Below are 10,809 nucleotides of genomic sequence, written 5' to 3'. Positions count from 1 at the left end.
TTGTATGTACATATCGCTTTTCATTATAGTTTAAAGTGAAACATCTTCACTGTCCGATTCTCATCTCAGCATCTTGAGTGGTGTCGTGTGGAAACCACTCCATCGCATTCCAGCCTCTGCAGAAAATAACAAAATGTTTTCGAAGGTTACGAAAATAAATTCCGAAGCGAAATCGCCACTTGGAAAGGGCTGTAAACAATCGTTTTGAAATAACTGAAATCCTAGCCAGTAATGGGCAAAATAACCTAGTCTTAAGTTATTTGCGACAAATAACGAGTGAATTTTAAGTCATTAGTTACCGAAATCAAAGGCTATAGTGCTTGTCCAAATAAATTATAACTAACTTATCTCTACTCAACTTCAAGTAAATTTTTAATTATAAACACCCATCATTATTACCTATATAAAAAAATATTCTATATTGTCAAAGTATTTTTTCCAAAGACTAAAGTAAAGTAAATTTATTTGAATACAGTAACTGAAAGTGCACAGCACCAGTCAAGTCACTAACACCACTTATGACAAAATTGTCAGAGGTTTTTCCAACAGCTGTCACGGTTTATCAATCTTATAAAGGTTATACCAGGGTCGCACCGGAAGTATGGGTAAACAGTCTCGATTGAAAAACAGCAAGAAAATAAACTGAAAATGATATAACATAGGGGACGAAAATGATAAAGGAAAGCAAACTTCGTTTGTTTAGTGTTGCACAAGCTTACAATTTCCTGATAGGTGTGTGATAGCAGCGTAAAGACACGCGGTTTAACATTTTAATATCCAATAAAACCTACAAATGGTAAACAATATATACCAAAATCATTTCGTCATTTTCGAAAATCCAGTCTAGCGTACATTTTCTTTTATCTCCATTCCAAGTTTGGACCTGGTGCAGTTTGTTTTCTCCTTCCCAGACAATTTTGCTCTATTTTATAAAAATATGAAGTCTTTTAGCTTTTAACATAGTTAAAACCCCTATTTTACCTCGTTACATATGACCAGTTAAATGCACTTTACTTTTTAAAACTAATGAAGGACACTAAGAAAAATTGCGGTACAAACAGTTACTCAAACATCTGACAAAAAACAAATGAGAATGGTTTAGTCCATCAAAATAATTTATCAGTAAATCCATCTAAAAGTTGTGTCGTAGGTCCCTAAAGCTTTCTCGTGGACCATTTGTGATCCGCGGGCCTTATTGTGAAAACAACTACCAAAATAAACTATTTCGACAATTCGTACAATTATGCCTGGCATATTTTAAGAGATAAAAATAACTCTAAAGTTTAGGCTATACCATTTCTGTCCAAACTAAATCAGGAATGAGCGCCGTAGCATTGACAGGGATTAAGCTACTCAGCAAAGTCTGTTAGGCGCTTCTACGGGTGAAACAACAGCAACTATTTTTCCCTTGTGACGTCATAACGCTATTGGAGAGTTCTTGTTTAGGTTCAAACCTTGCAATGTCTGCCGTCCATCGTGTTCTCTTCGATTTCCTCGCCTAGCGGAAAAGTGACGTCAGCGGACTTAAATGTACTTTGGGTGTTGATCCGTACACGGTTGTTCCCCTCATCCGTTATTTCCGAGGTCGAGTTAACGATGGCGCCCATCTTGCGCAACGCAACGTTCACCCCTGCGCGAATAAACGTCAAAGTATTAGGTAAGGCCCAAAAAGTCAAGACGATTTAAAAAAAAATTAAAGGCTAATTTAAACAAGTTCAAATTTGTTTTACCGACTGCTTTCATATATTCGTCGAAGTTTTCACTCTTTCCCAATTTCCACTTTCCAAGGAGTTGCGAAGGCATATTTTTAATTTTTCGTAACCGACAATCAACAGTTTTCAAAACTAACGTGAAAGAACAATACCACAAAGGTTAATCAGAGTTACTTCGGCTTTGCTAACTTTCTTAAAACCAGGGCCATGTCATTGCCAGATGTCATTTCGGTTTTGAAGTGATTTAATATTTAACTAGATCAAGCTTTTGAGCCAACTATATTGCAATGGATTAAGGCTGTAGGTTTCAACAAAGAATCGCAGAAGAAACTACTTAACACAACTTAAAACAACTTGTTGTTTTTTAACTTAATTTGAGTAGATTGTCACATGTCAAACACATGACATGTATGATTTATTTCTGCAATTCGTTTTTTTAAGATATGCTGTTAAACTTCTAACATCAACTTAATACTTCCTTTTTTAAAAAGGACATTTGTTTTAAGCAATTATTATAAACTATTACAGGAAATTTAATTGGGACGAAAGTACTATTTTTGCACCCTTTAAACTCTAAAAACTGATCCCTAAAAATTGTCAATTATAACTTGGCGGCTAATTATCCATAATTTACAACTCACTGCTTTCACAACTAAACCTTTCGAACTCGGCTGACCTTTAACGACATATTGCTTAACCAGAAATCGTGTTGCAAGATCCCTAAAAAACTGCGACGCCATTCCAGCCAGGCTGGTTTTGCCAGCGTGGCAGGGACAGCCAACGACACCAGCGTGAACTTTGATTTCTGTACCGCAAGCAGTTGTTTGTAACTTGCTCATGTCGCCAGCTTTTGTTTGCCGGACCGACCTGCGACAGAAGTTCGACTAACTAGGCTGCAAATATTTGCTCGTGCTTACTTTTCGACGAAGACCAACACCAATTGCGGTCTGACGAACGCGATTGCTGTATGTTGCTTCCAATAAATCCGTCCGACGAGATTATGTGTATTTTAGAGATTTTACGATCACTGGTGGAAGTTGCTGAAATGTATAGGCATAAGAAAGCATACCAACACTTGTGTCTAAGAAAAAAATAATTCGATGGGTCAGGGATCCAAGCTCACTTGTGATTTTATTCAATATTTAAACTATACAAATAACTTGAAACATAGATTGCGATTCTTCAATAATACGGAAACGCAGCTCAATATATAAAAGAGTCAAAGTTTGTCTTTTTGTTATATCTACGTTGAACGGCAATATAGTGAAGAGCTATTTTTTTTAAATCACTGAAAATTTGATAAAACCTTATTTTGCAAAAAACCTTGTTTTAAAAAATGAAAAAGTCTTTTGTCGAAATTGTTGCGTTTACTCGTCACACACAATCCCTGAGCTACTAAAGTTTTTTATGCAATGGCAACACGACTCATCAGTGCATTACATCAGGCCAAAACGTTGTTGAAAATTGTGGCTGCTGCGTTTGTCTGCCAGGTCGTATTCTGTTTTTAAAACGAAGTCAAACGTTTCGTATTTGCAAAGACAAAGTCCACTGAGGTACACCGGTTATAAGTTCGATTTGCCGAGGTTGCTTAGTACATTAGACGGTTTTGCTTTCCGAGAAGATATCTGAAATCAAAATGTGTACCGGTGTTAAATGTAAAATAACATTGTATGTCACGATCCATGATATTTAACAACCAGTTGGTTGTGAGAATGTCACTCGTCGAATTAAGCGTAATTAAGGCATGACTAACATTGTTTGTTTTTGTACAAAGTAACAACTTTAGCTGTCAAACAGCTACGAAAAAAATAATGGTCGTCAGACTGACGTTCTTTTGTTTATTACAATACATCTTTCCTAGCTCATTTAAAGTAATAAGCTGTAGGCCAATATAATTCAGAAAATAGGTTGTGTCTGACCACATAACCGTTTTGCGAAGACCTCAAAAATGTGAATTCTAATACCTTTTACCTGCAGTGATTTGCAGATGCAGGATTTAGTTTTAAAATAGTCAGATATGACGTCGCATTTAGTTAGTTCGAATTAGCAAAAACGTTTTAGGGACTATGACCTCGCACCTTTTAAAGCGTAACTGGATTCTCATAAAACTCGAAATATTGTGCGTTGTGCGTGCGTCCCTCGGTATCTTGACTAAGTTGCCTAACCGTGACGTGACGACCGTTTTGTTGATGTTATTGATCCTTAAAAATCGACGTCATCATAAGTCTGAAGCGGAAGCAGATTTAAGGCCGGCGCGATGTTTGTTGAATGACCAATGACGCTTTAGTTGTTGTCCACTCAGAAAAGTTATACACTGCAAGCAGTACAGTGGCGTGCTTAGGATTGTCCAGAAAAAACACAATTTTATTGAGACAATTTCACGATGTTTTGCAAATTGGTAGATAAAGGAAAGTTAGCCTGACAAAAGGCCTCTTTTATGTTTTTTGTTTTGTTTTGTAAATTTTACTTGTATTTTCTGACATAGTGTATTCTTTTACAAAAATATTTCTCAAACTTTTTTATTTGTTTGTACCCTATGGATTGTTTGAAAATCCACGGGGCTAATTATTATAAAAAAATTGTGAACAAACAGAAAAGTAAAATGTTTATCAATGTATCCAAAAATGATTTTCTCCCAGGCGTCTCATTAAACGCAGACTATCGCATTTTATTTGGTTCAATGTTTGTCGTTTTACAGCCCGTAGCTTGTTTTCCGTTGTAACGTTTTTGTTTAAGTCTAAAGCAAACACAATGGAAGAATCGTGGACCGAGGAAATGAAAAGGTATAAATCTTAAATTTGATGTCTTTTTTTAAGAGATATTTGTAGTATCGCCTGGGTTCAACAGTGTTTGGGTCTATAGAAAAAAGTTTGCTTTGTGTAAAAGATAGGTATATTGGCACAGATACCAGCAAGATACTTAATCATTTGAAAACAAAAGACCGAACACCTCAAGTCGATTTTTGCACAGGTACGAAGAGCTGGGATGTCTGCACGAGATTTTCGATCGTCAGGCAAAACTGACTCCGGACTCAATTGCCGTGGTTGACAATTCAGGTCGTGAGCTGACCTACCAGGAACTCAACCGGGCGGCAGACACTCTCGCCGACCATTTAATCCTGTGCGGCGTGGTTCGCAACTCATCCGTTGGAATTTATATGGAACGTTGTTTGGAGTACGTGGTTGCGTACGTTGCAATCCTGAAAGCTGGTAAACTAGACATGTGCTTAAACAAAAAAACACTTTGATATTTTATTTGATAGTCAAGTACCATAGATTCGTGGTTCCAAATGCCCGATATTTCGTCATTCGGTTTCTACCGATATAATTAACTAAGAAATTGCACAAAATGCATCGCTAAATCTGAACATAAGGAGTTTGTGAAAAACAGTTTGAAGCTATACATCAAATCTTGAATTTGCTTTATAATCTGAAAGTAAGTGCTAAATGAAGTAATCACCGAATGGATTTTTTTTGGCTTTTGCTGTTAAGCTCAATGGAAACTTTATAGACTACAAACTTTCAATACTAGTTCCAAAACCTCAAGTTACTGTCTACTGTGAATAAACTTTCATTCTTGCACAGGTGGAGCATACATTCCATTAGACGTGTCTTACCCCGACGGTTTGCTCAACGACATTTTCAGTGATGCCAAACCAGTTTGTGTCGTCACAAACAAAACTATGGCATTGCGACTCCAAGGTAATTTTTACCCGCCTTTTTTAATGTTTCTAACAGGGTCCTATCGAAACAGGGTCCTATTTAAAAACGTTAACGAAGGTTTTCGATTGATAAAAATTAACAAAATTCTATCCTATATATGACAAACGGGAACACACAATAAGACCTGAAAAGCAACAATACCAAAAGCACCAAAATCTATAAAACCATAGTATTAAGACCAATGGCATAATACAGCCAAATACGCAGTAATTTCCAGTACAGCATAATATCAAAATCGTCTGAATAACACCAAAATCTGTCGGAATAAGGCCTAAATTCATCGGAATAAGGCCTAAATTCATCGGAAATAGTCCTAATTCATCGGAATAATGCCTAAATTCATCGGAATAAGTCCTAAATTCTTGGGAATAAGGCCTAAATGGCCAAAATAACCCCCGAACCTGTGAGTAGAGGGTATGGGACGATCGGGGGCCATCGGTCTGGCATCGGCCCTTTTGGTGACTACGGTTGGACGCCCTAGTCTGACCGGCGCCGTCAGGGCGCCGCTGTTTTGACACCGGACTTTTAGTCCTGTTTGGGGTTAGTGGTGGGTAATGGGTTAGGTTAGAAAATGGGTTAGTGTTAAAATAATTAGGGGAGTTAGTGATGAACTTAGGGGTGGGGTTTGGGGTTAGTTAAAGTGTTGTTTAGGCCTGATTCTGACTTTTTTTTTATTCCGAAGGATTTAGGATTTATTCTGATTTAGACTGTAGTAATACCATTAGGTTTTAGTCCTATTTTGGCCTTATTTCGAATTGTGTTTTATTCTGACGTTGGTGTTGTTCTTGTCTCGGTCTTATGGCTGGAGTCCTTATCGGGTTGCTGTTTTCTATCTTAAAACATACAGTAAGTATATAAGGTCCGCGAAGCAGATTTATGGGGACCGCGAAAAAAACTATGGTTAACGATGCTTTTAATCGAGAAACACGCCCCGTCGCCCCTATGTCAATGCATATAATATGCACCTATACGGGTAACAAAGAGATAGTTGATAGTGATTCCTACACAGCTATGAACTCAAAAGCGCCTGTCGAAGATAATAAACAAAGAATAGTTGGGACGTTCCGGTTTCATTTGGGAAAAATAAGACTGGCAAATAAAACAAAGTGCTAGATTTGTTGTACGCCACAAATAGGTTCTGTTGATTCTTTATAGTTTATACTAATGATACCGGTACTAAATTTCAGCTACATTTTGAGTTTACACTATTTCTTGGTACTGTATATTTATATCAATTCAGGATGCCTATTAAAAGAAAATGCAATATAACGATTTATATTTGCAGTTATGTTTTTCTATGATAAAGTCAAGTAAAGAGAGAAACCCAAATGTGCTTTGTGCCCCGCGTGTAAGTGTTAGCAATTACTACACTTAAACCGAGCAAGTTAAACAGTCTGTTGAAAACAAATCAAAAACCTGAGATGGTTCTCAAAGGGAAAAGTATTAAAAACGCATTCCTTAGTAAAAATAAACGTCACATCTATGAAAATATTGTGTACGTGACGAATCGTCACATTTCATTTCTAGAAATTTGGTTCTCGGTTGGATTCTTTCCTGATTCACAATAATTTAAAAACTGCGATCATTATCTTAAAAATCTGTTTTGACTCTTAGTCAACGATTATCTTTTATTTCAAACTTTCCTTTTAATTTTGTCTTCCGTTTTAATGGACCACGAATCATCGAAAAAGTTGCAGGGCCGCCTCATAATCTTTTTTAGAAACTGCTAAAAACACTGGTTCAAAAGTAGTCAATTTCGCAATGCTTATGTCCACCCGTAGGCAAGAAACAACGAACAATAATTCTGGACGACGACTGGCAAGATATGCTCAAGCAAGCAAATCAGAAGGCAATCGAAAATGGGAAGAAAATCGAAAGAAGAAAAGTTGAACTCGACGATTTGGCTTACGTGGTTTACTCTTCTGGAACAACTGGAAAACCAAAAGGTATTGTTTGTATAGTACCGAAGGTGTAAATTAAGTCGCAGATTTGAGGCTAAATATATGTTGCTACCCAACTTATGGTTGTAGTAGAAAATAAAGTAATTTGAGTTTCGAAACAAAGTTTTTTTAAGCGTGGGAATAAATACGACACAAGGCAACTTTAACCTTACCGAATTCAATTTTTAAAATTAAAAAGCAGTATGTTCTCGAATTTAATCTAAGCGGTTTTCAAGTTAGTAGGGCCAAACATTTACCTTTTCACAATTTGTGGAAAAATAGTACACATTTGTACTTTGCTTATAACCAAATGTTTTGTGTTTTTTTAGGTATAATGTGTCCACACCGAGGCGCCGTGTTCTCCTACGCGTGGCGACACCTAGTGACTCCGTTCCAAGAGAACGACCGTGTGGCCTGCAACGTTTTCTTCGTTTGGGAGATGCTACGTCCCTTGCTGAAGGTAGCTAGGTGATAATTTAGTCGACGGTTTCTACTGGTTTCGGGATTTTTGTGCCGGCAGTTAAGGACATGATTAGGTAGACCAGTGGTTCTCAACCACCCTGACGCGCCTTTCGTAATGCTTAAGGGTGGCAAAAAAGTGTTCAGGATTATTTTAAAGTTCAAGTTTTGCTCTATTAGTGAGCTTATTGATACAATTTTTGTGCTCGATAAAAGAGAAAAGAGTGCAATAAACCAAGAAGGTTATTTCAACCGTGTGTACAGTAAGTTAATGTCTGCTGTTTCAATAATGTTTAATGCCAGGTAAACCACCTAGAGAAAATGCTTGTAGCCTATTTAATTATTTATTATATCTTTAAGGTGCCGCAAGCCAAAAAAGGTTAGGACCCACTAAGGTGGGCATTTATTTCAATTAAGGCAAAAGTTTAAAAACGATAAAGTTAATGACTCATTCGGTGGCGTTTAGTATATGGTGATACATTTAACTTATTTTCAGGTATTTTTTACCCTCTGTGAGACATTTATAACCTAATTGTTTTTAGTTCACTCTTGTCGCATTAAAATCGTTGTTTTTATTTTAAAGTCAGTGTCCGGGTCATAAACATTTATACCAGATTTTCGAACTTGGTCATCAGCCACTGTTTCGTGTTTTAGGGTAACGTTAAACGTTTTGTTTATGGACTAATCAAGCCACTTTGCTACTGAACGCGTAGCCTTAAAAAGCAAAATGCGCAGAAAAGAACTTATACACTACTGGTTATTTAGGGTTTTCCCCTGTACGTAATCCCGGATACAACGATCTACGATCCTCTCCTGCTGTCCAAGTTCATCAAGGAGCATTCCATCACCCGAATGTTGTTCACTCCTTCGCTCCTGGAGACGGTTCTGGATGCTCCTGACGTCAGCATGGGAGATTTTGCATCGATGAGGTATAGTGTACAGTTTTCTCAAGGCAATTAAACCCAGGAATTTAGGCACTAAATGCCCAATGGAAAGTGAAAAATGACTGCATCAGAAATATTTGCTTTTCTATTTAGCGGAATGTCGGGCTACTTTCAAGGAAGGGTCAAAAACTATAATTACCGCCTATACCACAAAGTAGGCTATGTTTCTATTACATAACATAGTGGGAAATTAAAAATTACACAATGAGAAAATGAGAGCAGAAATTGTCTAGCGTATACTCGTAACAAAATAAAATTATCGATTTAAATCGCTTTTATTGATATAAGTTGAAAAAAAAATCGAGCAAATAGTTTTACTTTGCAACAAAACCAACAATTTATCACTAAAACTAATCTTGTATAAACTGCAAGCATCATGCGAAGCTGGCCTAATATTTATCAAACGAAATTATAGCAAACTGTTTTTCTATATTTACCAATTTACAAAAAAAAGCTTTGATCAGTTTATTAATTTTGTTGAGGCAACCGAAAGAAAACAACAGAAACTAAAAATTCTCCATATGGCTATTTTAGGCTATTGCAGACCAAATGGTCCGATTAAAACAATAAAAGCAAGTCCATTAAAATAGAAAATGCCTCATTTCGAAAGGTTATCAAACAATTTCCAAACCAAGAATGCTAAACAAGCCGGCTATCTTCTTACGGTTCTTTAGTGAACACGGGCCCATATGGAGGTCCATCTCACCCCTGTAAACAGTAGAATCGACAATTGACAAGTGCAACATCTTCCAAAGGGAAATCAGTACTGATGATCCAGGTTAGAAAGTATAAGGCCTGGGCGGGGGGTTTATCCGCCCAAACGCACAAAACTTTCGTCGCGCTAACGGTTTTCAGTTCCATTTTCAGCCATGCAAATTTTACAAATAACGTTGTTACAGCCGCGCAAATTTGGGAAGAAATGTTATTACAGCCGCGCAATTTCAGGCTGCAAAATCGTCTCCCTCGCGCAAAATCCAAAGTTTCCAATCTCGCTAATGAGATCCCATCACGCCACCATTTTCCTAAACCAAGCGGTCTGTGCCTCTGGGGTTACGATGCCTTCTTCGTTTCTCACCGGTTCATCATCCTCGTCCGAACTTTCGCCGTTTAAAGGCTTCAGCACATTGTCGATCACGGATCGGCGAATTTCCACGAAATTCTTGTCGCAGATTTTCTGCCGGTAGATCTCGGCCGCCGCCAGGTTGACGATGTTCCATATGTTCCCGACCGACCATATTTGGTCGTTTTTCGGGACCGTGGTGACCAGAAGCGGATAGTGGTACCTGTCCGGTTTGGGAACCAGCTCGCTTATTTGGCCCACCTCGGCAAAGTCTCGACCCAGGTGGAACTCCTGAAAGGCCGCCGCCATTTTTTCAATGTCCGGTTCGTCTTCTGAAATGCGGTCGTCGTTGTAACTCCAAGAGTCGTCGCTCGAAAATTCGGGACTTGTTCCTTGGCTACGCATCATTAACTCAAGTGCTTTCGAATTCGACTCGGAATCTGTGGACAAGTCGATGCTGGACTCGGATTCTGATTTTTCGCCCGATTCGAAATCATCCCGTCGCTTTCTAATCAGTTTGTTCATCAGACTTCCCTTTTCTGAAGACTCTGATTCAGTTTCAATTTCTTCTGATTCCATGACTTTTTCCCGACAGAAAAATACAAACCTTACTTTTAATTATTTTCTTTCCCTAATGTTCTCCTTTTTGAATGATATACACTTTGCTATCTCGTTTTAACTCAAGATTCAGATAAGAAACAATACTATAAATAAATGTGCAACAATCTTCAAAAAAATAAGACAATAAATTAGGCTACTTGGATTTTAAAATTTTGCTTTGTGTCGTCATAGTGGGAAAAACACGTCCAGTACTGATTTGTAGTTTTATTGAATGTGAAACAGTTTTAAACTAACGCAATAAAAAGGTGTAAAAGCAGGGTGGAAAGTAGAAAGAATTTCTGAACGAAAGCAAAATGTTTTTGCAGAAACGCATAAAAATGTTCAGAAAAAAGGCCACAAACTTACGTCATA

At 37.5% G+C, this 10,809-nt stretch overlaps 3 protein-coding genes across 3 annotated transcripts in view; 2 read left to right on the top strand and 1 right to left on the bottom strand.

Moving 5' to 3' along the window:
* The window catches only part of LOC146133404 (uncharacterized), a 280,938-nt gene that overhangs the window by 218,588 nt on the left and 51,541 nt on the right, over window positions 1–10,809 (top strand). The window lies entirely within an intron of this gene.
* Window positions 66–2,794, bottom strand: LOC146133408 (fatty acid-binding protein, brain-like). The gene is made up of 5 exons (XM_083397163.1): window positions 2,782–2,794; window positions 1,731–1,844; window positions 1,455–1,630; window positions 812–922; window positions 66–116 (listed from the first exon to the last, which is right to left on the bottom strand). Exons 2-5 carry the CDS (start codon window positions 1,801–1,803, stop codon window positions 66–68), a joined length of 411 nt encoding a protein of 136 aa, XP_083253289.1. The 5' UTR covers window positions 1,804–1,844; window positions 2,782–2,794.
* LOC146133407 (uncharacterized) overlaps window positions 4,464–10,809 on the top strand; it is a 32,904-nt gene continuing 26,558 nt past the window's right edge. Inside the window, exons 1-6 of the mRNA XM_083397732.1 lie at window positions 4,464–4,495; window positions 4,683–4,921; window positions 5,297–5,413; window positions 7,216–7,380; window positions 7,704–7,834; window positions 8,599–8,762. Coding sequence (XP_083253858.1) covers window positions 4,464–4,495; window positions 4,683–4,921; window positions 5,297–5,413; window positions 7,216–7,380; window positions 7,704–7,834; window positions 8,599–8,762 — 848 coding nt within the window. The remainder of the gene's footprint in view (window positions 4,496–4,682; window positions 4,922–5,296; window positions 5,414–7,215; window positions 7,381–7,703; window positions 7,835–8,598; window positions 8,763–10,809) is intronic.

The sequence above is a fragment of the Ascidiella aspersa genome, chromosome 9, assembly GCF_963924565.1.
Source record: "Ascidiella aspersa chromosome 9, kaAscAspe10.2, whole genome shotgun sequence".
NCBI classification, from domain to species: domain Eukaryota; kingdom Metazoa; phylum Chordata; class Ascidiacea; order Phlebobranchia; family Ascidiidae; genus Ascidiella; species Ascidiella aspersa.
The sequence above is the reverse complement of the archived record's forward strand: the minus strand, read 5'-3'. Positions and strand labels throughout refer to the sequence as shown.

Excerpts from the sequence above, each read along its gene's own strand:
- LOC146133408 (XM_083397163.1), bottom strand. The coding sequence starts at position 1,803 with ATGCCTTCGCAACTCCTTGGAAAGTGGAAATTGGGAAAGAGTGAAAAC. Across the intron at positions 923-1,454 it reads TGGACGGCAGACATTGCAAG|AGCAAAATTGTCTGGGAAGG; the intron begins GTTTGAACCTAA and ends TTTATAAAATAG. Across the intron at positions 117-811 it reads AAAATGACGAAATGATTTTG|AGGCTGGAATGCGATGGAGT; the intron begins GTATATATTGTT and ends TATTTTCTGCAG.